Source organism: Podospora bellae-mahoneyi, assembly GCF_035222275.1.
Source record: "Podospora bellae-mahoneyi strain CBS 112042 chromosome 1 map unlocalized CBS112042p_1, whole genome shotgun sequence".
Classification (NCBI taxonomy): domain Eukaryota; kingdom Fungi; phylum Ascomycota; class Sordariomycetes; order Sordariales; family Podosporaceae; genus Podospora; species Podospora bellae-mahoneyi.
The window spans coordinates 1100691-1116792 of NW_026946359.1; the positions used below are offsets into that span (position 1 = coordinate 1100691).

At 50.5% G+C, this 16102-nt stretch overlaps 9 protein-coding genes across 9 annotated transcripts; 6 read left to right on the forward strand and 3 right to left on the reverse strand.

The window, feature by feature from the left end:
• Positions 1-395: 395 nt before the first annotated feature.
• On the forward strand, positions 396-3522 carry QC761_103660 (uncharacterized protein; the record flags this gene model as incomplete). Its single annotated transcript, XM_062873614.1, has 6 exons — positions 396-491; positions 546-722; positions 784-1107; positions 1170-1908; positions 1961-2783; positions 2838-3522. The coding sequence occupies 6 exons, from the start codon at positions 396-398 to the stop codon at positions 3520-3522; spliced, it is 2844 nt and encodes a 947-aa protein (XP_062736673.1).
• Positions 3523-4669: 1147 nt separating this feature from the next.
• QC761_103670 (uncharacterized protein) lies at positions 4670-7123 on the forward strand. Its single transcript, XM_062873615.1, has 3 exons — positions 4670-5429; positions 5485-6768; positions 6823-7123. Exons 1-3 carry the CDS (start codon positions 5211-5213, stop codon positions 6949-6951), a joined length of 1632 nt encoding a protein of 543 aa, XP_062736674.1. The 5' UTR covers positions 4670-5210; the 3' UTR covers positions 6952-7123.
• Positions 7124-7292: 169 nt separating this feature from the next.
• Positions 7293-7799, reverse strand: QC761_103680 (uncharacterized protein; the record flags this gene model as incomplete). The annotated part of the gene is made up of 1 exon (XM_062873616.1): positions 7293-7799. One exon carries the CDS (start codon positions 7797-7799, stop codon positions 7293-7295), a length of 507 nt encoding a protein of 168 aa, XP_062736675.1.
• A 145-nt stretch (positions 7800-7944) lies between these two features.
• Positions 7945-8747, reverse strand: QC761_103685 (uncharacterized protein; the record flags this gene model as incomplete). Its single annotated transcript, XM_062873617.1, has 3 exons — positions 7945-8109; positions 8201-8615; positions 8668-8747. 3 exons carry the CDS (start codon positions 8745-8747, stop codon positions 7945-7947), a joined length of 660 nt encoding a protein of 219 aa, XP_062736676.1.
• Positions 8748-8794: 47 nt separating this feature from the next.
• On the reverse strand, positions 8795-9597 carry QC761_0003650 (uncharacterized protein; the record flags this gene model as incomplete). Its single annotated transcript, XM_062871791.1, has 2 exons — positions 9079-9597; positions 8795-8944 (listed from the first exon to the last, which is right to left on the reverse strand). Exons 1-2 carry the CDS (start codon positions 9106-9108, stop codon positions 8795-8797), a joined length of 180 nt encoding a protein of 59 aa, XP_062736677.1. The 5' UTR covers positions 9109-9597.
• Positions 9598-9976: 379 nt separating this feature from the next.
• On the forward strand, positions 9977-11659 carry QC761_103690 (uncharacterized protein; the record flags this gene model as incomplete). Its single annotated transcript, XM_062873619.1, has 1 exon — positions 9977-11659. The coding sequence occupies one exon, from the start codon at positions 9977-9979 to the stop codon at positions 11657-11659; it is 1683 nt and encodes a 560-aa protein (XP_062736678.1).
• Positions 11660-12104: 445 nt separating this feature from the next.
• Positions 12105-13649, forward strand: QC761_103691 (uncharacterized protein; the record flags this gene model as incomplete). Its single annotated transcript, XM_062873618.1, has 2 exons — positions 12105-12213; positions 12264-13649. 2 exons carry the CDS (start codon positions 12105-12107, stop codon positions 12578-12580), a joined length of 426 nt encoding a protein of 141 aa, XP_062736679.1. The 3' UTR covers positions 12581-13649.
• A 251-nt stretch (positions 13650-13900) lies between these two features.
• QC761_0003680 (uncharacterized protein) lies at positions 13901-14584 on the forward strand (the record flags this gene model as incomplete). The annotated part of the gene is made up of 2 exons (XM_062871792.1): positions 13901-14388; positions 14442-14584. The coding sequence occupies exons 1-2, from the start codon at positions 14205-14207 to the stop codon at positions 14582-14584; spliced, it is 327 nt and encodes a 108-aa protein (XP_062736680.1). The 5' UTR covers positions 13901-14204.
• A 62-nt stretch (positions 14585-14646) lies between these two features.
• On the forward strand, positions 14647-15398 carry QC761_0003690 (uncharacterized protein; the record flags this gene model as incomplete). Its single annotated transcript, XM_062871793.1, is given in 4 exon segments — positions 14647-14794; positions 14800-14827; positions 14950-15120; positions 15194-15398. Coding segments are annotated over 4 exon segments (378 nt in total). The 3' UTR covers positions 15225-15398.
• Between the last annotated feature and the right edge of the window lie 704 nt (positions 15399-16102).

The following is a 16102-nucleotide window of genomic DNA, read 5'->3' on the forward strand; positions in this document are numbered from 1 at the left end:
TCAACTGCGGGTATCCGAGCCGTTCCTGCCGCGTTTGGCTGCCTGATATACGTGCCTGCCTGTGACAAACCTGGTTCCCCTGCGCTACAGCAGTCATGGGAGCCTGATGGCTTCCAAGCTTTTTGGTCACTGGTTGGCGCCGAGGGGTAGTGAGTGAATACTGCTTACTCTCTCGCCCTCCTTTTGTTTTTGTGGCTCAGCAGCCCCTCGTCAAGGTGTGTGCATTGCTCTTTCCGCGCGTCGCAACTCCCTTTGCCTACCTCGAACTGTTATCTTCGCTCTCTGCACTTTTAATCTGGGGCCTTGAGAGCAAAATCGACCTGACATGACCTTTTCTTGTACGTGTCAACCAACTAACTTGGCACCTCCCCAGTTCACCAGCCGAAGCCTAGACAATGGAGGAATACGTCGAGTTCTACCAGACCTCGTGCTGGTCCTATAAGCCCAAAGCGATCAAAAAGGTCATCGAGAAACTTTCTGCACAGCCAGTGGTGAGTTTGTCCTTCATCATTCTTTCTGTAACCTAGCACTAATTGCATATGCAGCACAATGGGAGAGTAGAGGTCCTGTACGACCTCGAGCAACGATGGTTCAAGATCACCTGCCATCAAGACGACGCCGAGACTCTCCGCCGGCGGTTTGCGGCTGTGGCTGCAGAGATTGAAGAGGATGCTCTTGGCTCCGACTACGAGAAGGTTCTAGGTCCAAGCTGCTACTTTGACGTATGGTTTTTCTTGTCGCAGTCCTACCGGAACCGTGTCGAAAAGTTGCTAATGATCGTAGACCGACATCGACAATGAATGGATTGCCGGTGAACAAGAGTACCTGAACCTTCTCCGGTCCCATGAGGCTGAATTCAAGGTGTATGCCTTCCCAACTGCGCTTGCCAGTTTCCAGTTCAAGACCTGCTGGGACTCCCTCGAGAAGCGAGACGACGGACTTACCCTCGATCATGTCGTGTCCGACGATAAACTGTCACAGATGGAACAAGAAACCAACGTGCGCATCGTGACAGACCTGGGCAAGTCGCTGGTCTTCATCGGATCGCACACCAAGGATTGCATCCACAAGGCCAAGGGAAAGCTGGACGTCCTGCTGGCCAGTAAAGTCAGCACCATTGCCATCCCCCTCCTTTAGCCAGGAGATCGTCTGCTCACAATTATCGATAGAACATGGCCCTCCTCTCTCTTCGAAATGACCATGTCCTTTTTACTGACAACTACGTCGATGAGAAACTCCGTCCAGGTTTCATGGTTGATCTCCGATACATGACCAATATTCACCCAAGACTTACCTCGTCGACATTGCTCGATCCAGCGACTGTCAGAAGGCTGGACGGGGCTTATTCGCGCATGTATGAACAAGGAGTTTCTCTGCGGCTATGCCCCTACAGTCACAAGAAAAAGTGGCATGTCTCCCTTCTTGGCCCTCACATTCCGGAGCCAAAGACACAGCAGAGATACGTTTTGAGCAGCCGTCCGACCATGCTTGAGAAGGACTCAGATGAGCGCCCTATTACAGCGCCGGTGTCACAAGTACAAGCGAGAGCCACAACTACTGAGAGCCGGGTGGTTAGCTGGATGGAAGGTCTCTCGATAGCGCCCAGCTCTGAGCTTCGCAACAATGATCTCTCAACTGAGCCCTGTGTGCACCCATTCGACCTTGAGCAAGATATTTTGGGTCCTCTAGTCGACGTTCCTGCGATATCCACTACCGCCAGTGCAACGGATCTCATAGATATGGACAGTCCTAGTGGTCTCGATGAGGCGGCTCTGAATACACCTGTTCGTCCGCCTCAGGATATTGTGGAAGTCCCAGCTCCAACGCTTATTGCCGTCGCTCCTAGTGGTGAAAGTGGCCATTCTCAGCATTCTGGGTCGACTACAAGTTCCTTGATGGAATTCAGCGGCAAGTCTCCTCCCCCCAATAACTAGGTAACATAACTAACAGGCACCTGTAGATGATGATGTACCTACCCCGACACCTTTTAAATATCACGATGACTTCAGCACCAAACGCTTCCACGCCATGAACCAGCAGTCTGGTCACACTGCCAAGAAGGCAACCCCTGCGCCATCTGCCGTTTCGAAACCTACGTCGAAGGCAACGCAAAAGACCTCAAACGCGGTGGGCATGGCGGCTCCAAGCTGGACATACGGCACTGTGCCTTTTGCCGAGAAACTCAACATGGCTATCGCAAAGCTCCTTCACAAGGCACCTTACCGACGAGGCTGGGTTGAAGTGCGGGTAGAGTTTGGTCGTATCCTTCTGGGAGACTGTGATGAGAGCGCTCTGTCGTTCAATTCTGGACAGTCTGCTGCCGACGGCTGGGATAACCAAGTTGTTTTGTATATGTTGGAACAAGCCTCCCGGAAACTCGACACGGACAAGAGGCGCAAGGATCTTCGATTCACCAAAATTCTCACCACCCATGGATGCGATGCTGAGGCGCTTCTCAACATGTGGAATGATGGCAAGCAGATTTGGGATCCGGAGCAGCGCAAGGTTGACATCACATACGCTATTCATTGCGAGATGAAGTGCAAAGGGGAAGAAGAGTCGTATCGATTTGCTATTGAGGCACGCCAGAACGATACCGACTGTTCTGTGATGGTCAAGCCTTTCCACCCTATATATGATGGCGATGGAATTGCGCCTGTTTATGTCCATGGGTTGAGGCACAACTGGGATATGCGGGTCATGTTATCACATGTTGACCATGATGAGGTCGACAAGCGTGTCAGCCGCTTCGCCATGGTTGTTTTTAACAGTCTTCAGATTCGGTATGGTGCCTCTCCTTGACGCTTGTATGACTCGCTGACTAAACTGGTCAGCAGGGATAACAACGGCCCAAACCTCACCTTCTGCGTTCCCAACTACTCGGCGACTGTCACAGCTGTTAGAGCTCTCACCCGATGGTACTACCCGAGTATTGATAGACAAAACGAGCTTCAGATTACCGAGGTTGAGCAGCTTGACATGGATACGATCGAGGATATCCCCAACGCCGCTCCAGGAGAGAAAATCAAGAGGATTCATGCCCACCCACGCCTTCCAAAAGCCTGTCAAATCAAGCAGCGCCAGGGTGACTTTGAGCGCTGGTATGAGGCCGCAGTGCTCTCGACCCAACTACAAGAATCTTGTCAGATGAACTCTGGGCTCAAACTTGGAGATGCGGCTGCGTGGAGTCCAGAGAAGATATATCGATATGGTGGTTTTACCACCCTGTATGGTCCTGCTATTGCCATGCTCAAACAAATGGACAAGATTGGTCAAAATGAAGACAACAATCTCTCAGGGGTGTTTGGAGACCTGTTGAAGCGGGCGAACGACCCTCCGCCTGGTGTTCCTGGGTCTTCTGGGCCTTCCAATCAGCACTTGCGACCGCACCCCCACAGCCGTGGTAGCAACACTAGTTTTTTATCTCGAGACGTGCGGTCAGTAGTCTCTGCTTCGACCAATGCGGCCTCGAGAACAACGACTGTGAGGAGCGAGAAGGGAGAGGCGGGTGAGATATGGTGAAGATGGGTATTTGGACTTTGTAAATTTGAGCTCAATGTTGAGATGGAGGCTGATACTATGCGAGTAAGCTGTGCATGTAAGATTGTTAGCTATGGAAGGTATCAATAAAATGGAGCAATACTTTTCGGACACCTCATTTCTACTTGCCGGATCCTCCACCCACAGAAGGAAAAGCCTTTTAACTACATTTCTTGTACTTTTTAAAGAGAAGAAATATATTGGGGTATTTTTGGACGTTTAATTTATATATTCAGTGTAAGATTTTGTATAAAATTAGTGTGAAAGTATGAAAGTAGTGTAAAAGTGTATTATTTATATACTAGTAAGATCTTAATGACGAAGAGAAAAGACTACATTAATGTAATAGTTTTAAAAAATAAATAAATCCTTAAAAGATGTCACGGTTTTGGAAGACAGTAGAGACGTAAGGAACCAATCAGAACTGGACCGGGCGATAGAGCGGGGCTCACTGTCCAGGAAGACGGAACGGACCAAGGAGATTGGGGCCGGGGACCGCGGCGGGGCTCACGGTCCACGGTCCACTATCGGCAAATAGGGAGAGGACCGAGGACCGTCTGGGAGTCAACGGTCCATGGTCTCTAGGTCTATATGTACGGAGGAACTGGCTGGTGTAGATAGGCAGTTCCGCAGTATGCAATACAAGTCACAATCGTTGGTATCTTAGCTATTGTGATTGAGACAAGCCATTTGTTGTACACTGTTTAGCTGTACCGAACCAGGATTGTTCAGAAATGCCTTTATCCAGTATCCCTTTCAGAGGTTCCGGATAGGGGTTCGTCACACTGGGTAGATATCTATAGTAACAGTAGCGGAGATTTTAGAAGCTAAATTTCTTAAGACTTTTACGTATTAAACCCTAACCTGGGAATAGGAGGTATGTATAATATAAGAGAGAACTACGTATAAGATCGGAACAGCATATATAAGATGTTGGGGGAGGCACCTCGATTAAGTCTCATTTATATATATATATATATATATTGAAATATCTTTGTAATTTTATTTACATCTAAATATTATGGGTGAAAGTGCTGTGGATGGGAGTCCGACAAGTTTGAAATGGGGGTCCCGAAAAGTATTGCTCATAAAATGTTTTGACGTTTGTACTTCTTTACCATAGCCTTGGGGAAAGTAGCCCCCCAAAGCAAGGGAGCACGTGCTCAATCTGTGGTCTTCTTTCCTTGGCAACTTTCTGGAATGTTCACGAGTTGACAGGGTAATATTGAAACTGTGCATTTCCTTCCCCGGATTCTGATCGCCGGAACCATTCTAGCTGCAGGACATCCAACCGGTGAAGCTATGGCGTCATTGGGCTTTGGTGCCACAGAGGCACGGAAAAGCCAATTAACTCAGTTCTGAATCAAGCTTTTTCGGCATCGGGAACGGGCACTGGGGGAGATGGCGCGATTGGAGTGCGTTTAGACGTTTTCCCCCGGATCTTGAGAGTGGGAAGACCCGGATTGGGGGTGGGATCGTCGTTTAACAATTGAGGTTACGGTTACGGTAGGACGACTGCACAAGTTGACAGCTGGGTTAAGGGCGGGGGAGGGAGGAAATGGGATATGAAACTGGCCTTTTTTTTTTTTTTTCATCTTTTCAATTTGTTTGTTACTATTTACATGGTTCTTGTGTTGTTGTTTGCGAGTTCTGAGGTGAAGTGAGTTAGCATGGTGGACAACAACCGTGCCATCACCGCAACAAGCGGAAACAGCGACGGTGACGACAAGAAGGTTGGGGCCGGTGTAAACGGTGGGGGAGAAAACGAAAGAGACAACACCTCCTCCCTCTCTTCTGGCTCGGGCTCGGGGGAGTCCGACGACGCGATCCTGCCTAGGGGGCAGGTCGATCCTGTGTATGAGGAGAAAGCGAGGATTCTAAACCGGGCGGTAATGTTTCCCCCCCACTCTTCCCAATCATAATCATTACTAACTGAGAAAGCAGATCCAAGAAATAGGCATAGGACCCTACCAATACCTCCTCTTCCTCGTCGTCGGCTTCGGCTGGGCGAGCGACAACCTCTGGCCTGTCGCCACGTCCCTCATCCTACCCCCCATCGCATTGGAATTTCTCCCTTCCCGCCCGGCATATCTCACCCTCGCGCAAAATATTGGGCTTTTGGCAGGGGCGATATTCTGGGGGTTTGGGTGTGATGTTTTTGGGAGGAAGTGGGCATTTAACCTCACGCTTGGGATCACGGCCGTGTTTGGGATGTGTGCTGCCTCCAGCCCAAACTTTGCGGCTATAGGGGTCTTTGCGAGCTTGTGGAGTTTTGGGGTGGGGGGAAATTTACCGGTGGACAGTGCGATCTTTTTGGAGTTTCTGCCGGGGAGTCATCAGTGGTTGTTGACTGTGTTAAGTGTGGACTGGGCGGTTGCGCAGGTGGTGGCTACGTTGGTTGCGTGGCCGCTTTTGGGCGGGATGACTTGTCAGGAGGGAGGAAACGGGGGTTGTGAGAGGGGGGAGAATATGGGGTGGAGGTGGTTTTTGATTGCGCTCGGGGGGTTGACGTTGTTGATGTTTGGGTTGAGGTTTGCGGCGTTCAAGATTTTCGAGAGTCCCAAGTTTTTGATGGGGCAGGGAAGGGACGAGGAGGCTGTGAGGGTGGTTCACGAGGTGGCGAGACGGAATGGGAGGGAGAGCGGGTTGACGGTGGAGGACTTGAGGAGGGCTGAGCCGGAGGGGTATGTGGCGAGGACGGATGTCAAGGTTGCCGTGAAGAGGAGGTTGGAGAATGTCAAGATGGAAAGGGTGAGGGTGTTGTTTTCGACGAGGAAACTGGCGTGGTCGACGGGGTTGATTATGGCTATTTGGGCGTTTATTGGGTTGGGATATCCCCTTTACAATGCCTTCTTGCCGTATATTCAGGCCACGAGAGGAGCCGACTTTGGAGACGGGTCTACTTACCTGACATATCGTAACTCCCTCATCATTGCCGCTGTTGGCATCCCGGGAGCGCTTCTGGGAGGATATCTGGTTGAGCTGCCTCGCTTCGGCCGAAAAGGGACGCTGTCTTTGTCGACAGTCTTGACTGGAGTGTTTTTGTATTGCTCGACAACGGCACTTGACTCCCAATCGCTACTCGGCTGGAACTGCGCGTTCAACTTTACGAGCAATGTGATGTACGCTGTTTTGTACAGTTTCACGCCAGAACTGTTTCCAACACCCCAGAGAGGGACGGGGAACGCTTTGACGGCTACGTGCAATCGCATTTTTGGCATCATGGCGGTGAGTCTTTCGTCGTTGTTGATTGTGTGGATGGAATTGACTGACAATCTGTAGCCTATTGTGGCCATGTTTGCGGATCTACGAACTGCTGCGCCGGTCTACACCAGCGGCGCTCTTTTTATCGCTGCCGGAGTTTTGGTTCTTTTGTTGCCATTTGAGTCAAGGGGGAAAGCGGCGTTATGAGCGGTTTTGAGGGGTAGTTTAGCCTCGTGATGTTGGGCTTGACCGGCGTATTGGTTGAGGGGTAATGGACTTGGATATTATGATTGCAATGGCGAAAAGCAATGACATCTTGACTTTCTGAACCGAAGACTTGAGAGTAAAGGGTAGTTCTGTTAAGCTTGTGGCTGCCTCGTGTTCCGTTATGCCCTTCCGGCGACCTAAATATACACATAATCGTCACATTCTTCTCCAAGATCCTACATCAGCCTTGCTTTCTCATTTTGTGCCATCATCCGTGATCTCATTCCCTCCATTTGCTCCCCGCCACCCATCACCTTCATCCCTCGCACAATAGCCAGTCCTTAATGCAATGAAGTCCAAGCCCCGACCCCCAAAGCCCCCAACAGCATCCCCGTCCTTCCCAGATTCAACACCCCCCACCAATCCACCAGCTCCTTCGCTCCCTTCTCCTCATTCTCACTCACCACCACCGCACCACTCGTCTTCACCCTCGCAGTCATATCCGCCTCTCTCTTCAGCAGCGCGTTATTAGTTCCCATCATCAGAGCCAAGGTATAAGGAATAACCCCCACGCTCAAACCTCCAGCTGTCGTCCAGAGGTTTCGATGAGCAGGTGACTTTGCAGCAAGGTAGAAAAACCCGATCGCCGAGAGGATGGACAAAGGCGGCATGTGAGATTTACCGGTTAGGAACACCTTCTTCCACTGCTGGAGCATGAGCGGGGTTGGGGAAGTAAGCAGCAAGGGGGTAATGAGAGTGGAGAAGGTGAGGGAGAGGCCGGTTGTGAAGGCTGTTAGGAGGAGGGTGGAGGTTTTGATGAGGGGGAGGGAAGGTTTGGAGAGGGACATTTTGATGGGTTTTGAAAGAGGTCAACTTTGGGAAAAGTAATGGTGTTTGGAGGAGATGTAACAGAGATGGTTGATGATGTTAATTGATAATTGTTGGACAAAACGTTCAAAGTGGGGCACAAAGGTCCGGGCGGGATTGTCGGGATCAGCTGCTTTGGCTCCGGACGGCGGGACTCGGTGACCTATTCCCGTTCCGCCCGAAAGTGTTGGTGACATCAGCACAGGTGCTCTCATGTTGTGTGCGTTCAGCCCAGCAGCACTGCGCTAGTGTATACATTTGGATCAGGCGCCGCACCTGCGGTGTTGGGTCCTGTGTCATTCTTCAAAAAGCAATAATGTCCGGCTGGTCGGCAGATTGTCAGCAAGGCTTTTTCTTGGAGAAGTTAAGAGCCCAAACCTACGCCTTTTCTCCAACGACACAGCTTGACAAAGACTATCCCTTGGGGTAGGAACATTTTCAGCCAACGCAACACGGTATGAAAGATTATACTCGGCGCAATCTGGATGCACTGGTCCAGGCTCTCCACACGGACTCGCAAAATATCGTGTGACCGATAAGATAGGATCACATCGGAAAAGTCTGTTGAGCACAACTTCATAAAGCTTGCGTTTGAATAGGGCTTCCCGTTACCCTCGCGAGGTGTATATATCGTTCCATTAAGCTCTGGGCAGCCGCCGTCTGTAGTCACAGTACCGACCCTGAGATTGCTGGTAACTGTACTAGATGGGATTACATCACCCGATGTTACTGTTGCCATAGTTTCACTTGTGTTGCTTTTGGGGGGTATCATGGTTGTTGGTTCTGATTGCGATGTGCTGTTACAGTCAAGTCAGTCATCGAATGCTTTGCCAGCCGGGGTTTGCATACCTTGGTTGATGACTCGCCGCTAGCCCTCCAGCAAGACCCCCTCCAATTCCGCCTGCCAGTATCACCACCAACCCGACCATGACTACCCAAAATACCTTCACCGGGAGCCCAAGAACCTTCGACTGGTTTACCGGAGACTTTTCTTTGGTGGTGGATGTAATTTCATGGCCAAACGAAGCCCCAGAATATGGCCCATGATCTTGATGCGGGTGTTCATGTGGTATTGCCTCCAGCCCAGGACAATGGAGCGATTGTTGGTGCTGGGCTCATGACTAGGCTTGATACGTGTAGTTTGTCAGAGAATGGAACACAAAATTTATCCGAAGGAGTGGATGGGAGCATTTTGTCTGCCGCACGTTGGAAGAAAGAAACAGAGGGTTATCAGACTTGATGGGCTGGGGCAGTTCTGACCACTTTAAGCCTGTTGATCAAGGCTCCCATCTTGTTCTTAGGTTCGGCGACCTAAAGTTGGCGATGTGGCCAAGTGCTACTCTAGCTGCTGCTGTGCCGTATGGTTTGATGGAAAATAGATGAATTAAGATTCGCCATCGGCTCAGTCATAGTCTTCTGCACATATGTTTTGGCTTTGCCATGATGATCAGCATGACGGTTGTGCCGTAGCAGCCCGGTCGACCATCTGTCGCGGCTGGTTGAACTTGGTGTAACAGTATTATGGCCAGAATCAAGGGGCACTTAAGCTAAAATGAAGTCAATGGTAAGTAATGCTGTATTGAGCCCCAAGTCCAGGGATAAACCGTTTGACAACCTGGAGGAGTTGCCTTCTACGACCTCAAAACCCACCCCCACTTGTGACAGACATCAGGTTGCGATGACAGCCTGCGGTAGAAGCAGATTTTTTAAAAGAGTGTTCATAAGAGTCCGTTGTCATTCAATAGAAACTGTGCGTAAATAGAACAGATCGTTAAGAAGTCGGAACTCAGCATCAGCTTTGCGAAATGAGATGAATATGAAGCTGAACCCACAGAAGCAGGTGTGAGCGCACAGACCATCCATCAAAATGCCAAGCTGCAGGGGTGTAACAGAAAAACTGGAGAAGGCACGAACTGTGCACGGACGGCGTCAGCACGAAAAACATCAGAAAAAAATTGAGGCGGTTGTGATGCACTATAAGTGCAAACATCGCTGATTGAAAATGAGTTTTTTGGCCTTGTGTGCTTGTCGCCAAACATGATCCGCTAGATGGCTTCTCAATCAAGGTGATAAAGTCCTTGCCCATCTACCAGCATTCTCCCCACTCCATTTCTGCCTCTGTGGCTGCCCGGCACGAGCTGTTGTGGAAAAACTTACAATGGCGCATCACACCAAGCGCTCTCACAACAATAGACTTGTTGTCAATGGCACTGCCATTGACAACCACCCATCATCGACGGGTGTTGCTGATGCCACGCTTGCCCAACAAACTGCCTCCTTTTCTCACACCCTACTTGCTCGCAGAACCAATTCTTCCTGCAACAAGTCGAAACCAACAACCACCAACTCTTACATCAAAACATCTGCCAAAGCACTTATTCCTCTTCCATCTTCCTTGTCCTCAATAGCTGCTGCTCACACGACCAATCTCAAAAAGTCCCGACTTTCATCTGGGCCCCAGACCTTGTCTTCTGCGACCACTAAGTTCCTGTACAAGAGACTCCGCAAGCACGACCGCGCGACCTCCTCCTATTTTCAGAAAAGAAAGCAGTGGAAGCGCACTCACCGCCGTGTTGCTGTCAGAATAATGACTTCTCCTAGCCAACCCGGCCTCCCTGCGGCCTATGAGCCTTTGTCAGATGAAGAGACGGTCAACCAGCCCATTTCAAGCAGCGCCAATTCTTCCAGGAGCACCTCGCCTTCGGATAGCAGCAGTAGTCGCCAGCAATCAGAGTCTGTCACCTCAGTGTCTAGCTTTGCGTCTTCGCAAAAGAGTACCGATGGCAAGTCTGAGGAGGTAGAGGAGAAGGAAAGAGTCAGAACCAAAGTCGAAATTAAGGTTCAGGCTGCCAGCAACAGCACTCAAGCCATCGAGGCAGCTGCCATCACTACCAGCGACACCAGAACCAGCCCGGCCAAGAGGAAACATGAAGAGACTGAGGATGACCCGACGCCTCAGCCGAAGAAGGTTGTGAAGTCAATCAGGCTGGTTATTAAGAAACCCACTGTCGCTATCTCGTCGCCGCCCTCTGCGATAGGCGCCGCCACCGAGGAGCCCCCTCTGATGTCTGGAGCTCGGGCTAACCCACCACCCCCCATGGCAACTGCTGTCGCTAAGCCTACCACCAAAATCATCCTCAAGCGGCCTTCTTCCAGCGTTGCCCCCCCAGTCATGACCCCAGCCGTTGGCAATAACGGGGATCACGGGGAAACAGCCAAGCAGAAGAAGTTGGATAAGGGGAAGCGCAAGCTCATCGAACAAGAGGATGATGATGACGAAGAGACCATTCCCGCCCCAAAGAAGGCCAGATACACCAAAAACACCTACCAGGGTCCAGACAAGCCCTTGCAAAAGATGGAGTACTTTGAGCGCCGTCGTCACGAAATGCTTGCTGATCCTCTTGGGTATGACGACCTCGTTCGGGACACGAATAAGCAGCCTGATGCCTACACCCGAAAGAAGTTCTTGCGATGGGAGAAACATTACCGACACCCCAAGCCTGAGAAGTTTGAGATGAGCGGTGCGCTCAATCCGCCAGACATGACTTCTGCACTTGCTGGCACCCCCAAGAAGAAGGGGGGAGAGAGCCTCTCCAGGAATGCCCGGAAGCGCGCTCACAGGAAGAGAGCTGAGGAGGAAGCCAATGCTTTGCGTCGGGAGAAGTCACGGGAAAGGACCATATCTGGCGGGGAGACAGAGGGCGAGGAGAAGCTCACTGGGAAGGGAAAAGGGGCCGCCAGGATTGGGCAGGGCAAAGACACCAGTATAGGTTATAACAAGCAACAACAACAGCGCATGAAGAGCACCGGTAGACAATACAATGGCGGTTCAGATTATTGACCATCTTTTATTTTTATTTTCTCCCACTGTGGGAGGAGCATCGTGGCTTGGAAACTTTGGCCAAGGGCTGGTTCTTGGCTGGGGCCGTGGGAAATCAATCCTTTTTATTCACCTTACCCGCGTTCAATGTACCTTTGAACGACAGCACTGTCGATGTCGATGTCGATGTCGATGTCAACGATCACAACACCATCTTGTTAAGCTTATGCACTTGCTTACGTGTCTCCCCCCGTCTGTACTGTCTTCAGTTTGAGTTCGTCCATTTTGCTAACAGTATGGTCGGCCACGCGAGTTCGTAACAAGCCTCCGCCATGAGGGAGCCACCTCTCAAGCCGCTATCTGAGTTAAACCCTTTCTCTCCTGTCCCATGGCCGTGTGATAAGCTTTCCTCCTCTCACCACTAACCTCATCGAAAATTTGCAACGCAAGACATACAGTTAACAATATGGATCCGCGGTACGTGGCCCTCTTCATCTATCCCGGCACCCGTGTGCCATCGATCGAGGGCCCAGCCGGATTTGCGGTCACCATGACATATCCGTTCGGAATATCCTGTAAGTTCCAAGATCCCATATGCGAGAGGACGACTGACCATCTGTGGTAGTGGCGAATCCCCAACTCGGGGGTCGATATGAGACCGAAGATGAAGAGACCTCCCCACAAACCCAGGCACGGAACGACAAGCTGTTTTCCCAACTGATGAGCTCGGTTCTCGAGACCGGAAAAGAAGCTACATCCTCGCGCACCAAAACGATCAACAACCGGCTCCCATTGTTCCAGGACACTTGGAAGGTTTTCTCCACAACGAGGAGGAATACGCTCGGCTCACCAAGAGGGGGCGATACGAGTTTGCCAGGTCTGGAAAGGAGCCTCGCTTCGAGGATATTATGGCAAACTTGGATGATTTCATGGCAAGCTTAGAAGATCACTTGCCCGGGCCTCAGACCACTGAAAACAGATACATCCCAGCAATCTGTCCGTGTGGCGTCGAGTACTGACTGATTCCGGATTGGAAGAGGGATAAGAAAAACTGGATTTGTCGATGGGCTGCGTTGATCTAGGATGATGACGGGGACGGGAGATATGATCACGATTGTTCGTTGGGACCTATATGGACGACATTCAAGCTCGACTTCTGGAAGTTTGTCTTACCGAGCGAATGATAGCCCCTTTCTTGAGGTGGAACCCATGGGACAAGTGCTGGCGGGCGGGGGGGACTCTATTCACTGAGTTTACTTATCACTGATTGATAACCCTATCTCCTCCGCCATCAGACTCGCCACGGAGCCGTCTACCAGTTTTGTTCCCGCCAGCTATACCGTCTTCGACGTTGAGTCGGTGCTCATGGAGAAGTTGCCCAGCATTGAGCAAGCGACTACTGCCACAATTTGCGACCCCGACATCCCGCTTCCCCCGGTTGAGCTTGAGGATGCAATCGCCCCCAACTATATCTATCGAGAGCTGAAGAACTTGGTAGGTTCAAGACCGCGTAATACATATCATGATGAACTAACGGTGTTTACAGATCCTGATCTCGCGGGGTCTATACCTTTGACTCCGTTCATTGGAGAAATGTTCGAATCCAGCTGCTCAAGAGGTGACGCCGCCGTTACCTGGAGGCTTTCTACCAGCTCAAGAGCCGGCCCTTCACAGCTGCAAGAGAAAGCGTTACAACAAAACGCCATACCCTCGCAGAGACCCTAAGACTGGGTACGTGGCTCCCATCCTTATGAGAGGGCAGCTCAAAGTCGAAGATGTTGAAGAAGATGGCCGAGAGTTGAAGAAGCCAGAGATTGATTCACTTCTGTGGGGGGAAAGAACCTCGATTTCAGAATGGGACGACAGAAGTGTCACTCTTGAATATCATTCAGGGATCAGGCAAACCTCGGGTTGGGATGATTGTAACAACACGCTCGAGCTGAGTCTGTTGCCTCGAGTGGGTGAGAACTTTGCCTGGGATGGCTATAAATATAAACATTTGCTTCTTGTACTGTTTCGTTGCCGCCATGACTACCACTTCTCTGACCCGTGAACACTGGTGGAAGTTCATGGTCTGCGTGGAATTTCCACATTCACGTGATTGTTTATTTTATGTTGCCATTGCTTCCCTCCCACGCTCAAACTTCGAGTGTCGTCCCAGCCCTCAGGCAGACGCGCGTGGTCCGCGTCAAGTTGCTCATTCCTCAAGTTACTCCGTGCCATTCAGAAGAATATCTTGCTGTTGTTCATCTGAATAATAATAGAGCAATAACGGCAAGGCTCGACGGAGCCGATGAACATTTCTCCTGTTACAGGAAGAACAGTCTCTTCCCACCACCGCTCTCCTCTCACAGCTCTATTCCCAGATCTCTGCCCGGATCTCTCTTCCCACCGACTTTTCCATTTACTGCCTCCTTTAACCAGATCTTGTCGACAATATACGCCGAGCTTCACTCTCATTATTCGTCATCTCCAGGGTTGAGACCAGTCTCTTCACACCGACCAATTCTCGGAATACTTCATCTTTGCCGCAGTCGCAATCAGCACCTCTTCAAAAGTCGCTACCATGAGATTCGCCGGCTGCTACGGTGATAACCCCCGTAGCGCGCTGTTTTCCTGGTACAAAGCGCTTGAAGACCTGATAATTCCTGTTCCTTCGGTCGCCTGTGACGAGCGCGATGTGCCCATCCGGTCGATGGAGCACGAAGGAGACCATGCCTTCAAACCACGCGCGGGAGCCGGACGATTTGGTAGGCTCGGGATATTCAGTATCAAAAAAAAGCCATACTAACAATATTAACAGCTGAGTTGGTTGCTTCACAGTTCGATTCTTCTCCAGCTCAGAAGCACGATACCCCGTGGGCTGGATCGTGGACGGAGGCGGTCAAGAATGCGTCTGAAGCCATCAAGGCAGGGTTTTATTTCTACGACTCAGTCTCGGAATAATTACAGCCAGGAAAGAGGCTTCAGAAATAGCCCTTATCCTCGATAAACCCGAGGGACTGATCATGTGCCTGTTCTTCTGGGAGGGTCCATGGACAACACCAGCGAGAGCGACGAGGAGGAGCATTTTCGCCCGACCAAAAAGATGCGTTTCCAAGCGACTTAGATTTCCCATGATGATCATCAGGACCAGGAAGGCAATGAAGGAATCGAGTCAGGAGACAATATTGAGGAAGATGACGGCCAGTATGCCGATTCGCTGTCTTTCTCGCCACCCAACAGGTTTCCCCCCCCCCCCCACCCCCCCCTGTTTATATATTACTGAGTACCTATCATAAGCAGCCTTTAGTAACTAGAAACCGTAATAGTGACGACAAAATTCTCACTGATGCCTGGCTGGAGTCCATTGTCGATCTGAACCCAGCCGATCACGAAGCCGACACTGATGACCGAAACTTCATTAAGGCCTGGCTGAAATCCGTTGTCGGCTTGAGACCAGCCGATTATGAAGCCCAGAATGACGACAACGCCTTTGATAGGTTTGTCTTTTCCTATTCACATACTGCTCAGCTACTATCATGAACACCCTTCGCTGACTAGAGACTGTGGTAGCGACGAGAGTAGCCTCATTGGGCCTGGTTAAATTCCATTGTCGACCTGAGCCCAGCCGGTCACGAAGTCTGGAACCACGATACCGTTTTGGGCGGCCCTGTATTACATAGCTGTTATACAACCGCCAGCCGTTCTGTCTCTTGCGGCTCGTCCGCTACTCATAGCCGTTCCGTTTCTGACGGCTCGTCAGTAGCTCTTGGCCGCTAGAGAAAGCTTTATGGGGGGCCTTCTGGGATTTGATACAGAATGCGGTCGCACAGCCCTTTGGCTTGCCCTAGCTCATAGAGTTTTCTCAACTGGTAGGAGGAACCAAGATAGATAAGCGTACTGAATATCATATTTTGTGTCAGAACGTGTGTCCCCCAGATTACTTCGGGTACCTATAAGACAGATCAAGACGATTAAAATGGAAGTATTCTGGATATATATCCTCTAACTCTGAGTTATGGTTCGTCATCGAAAGATGACTTTTACATTGAGGATGTTGTAATTGTTGACAATTATTGGCATCTCTGTACCTCCCTCCAGCTTTGAGAGACATGATTCTTCGACCGCTTATGAGCCCACGCGTTCTTCCTCTGGCCATCCTACCGCCATTGTTGATCAATTGTTTGATTCCGATATTGCAGCCCCTTCTCCCGAGGCTGTCGAGTCTGTGATGAAGTCAATTGAAACCGACGACGATTGCGAGGAGTATTCTGAGCTTCTATCGTTCTTTCCGCTGACCAGGTCCGTTCTTCCCCCTGAATTCATTCCAAGCTTTTATCTTTCTGAATCTTACTAACGGGCTATGGCAGTCACGCTGATCAAACAATCTTGGATCACTGGACGGAATTTATTGTGGGAATAGACCCAATAGAGCTCAAGAACGAAGCGGTTGAGTCGGTAGATCTTGGTGTTCGGACTACT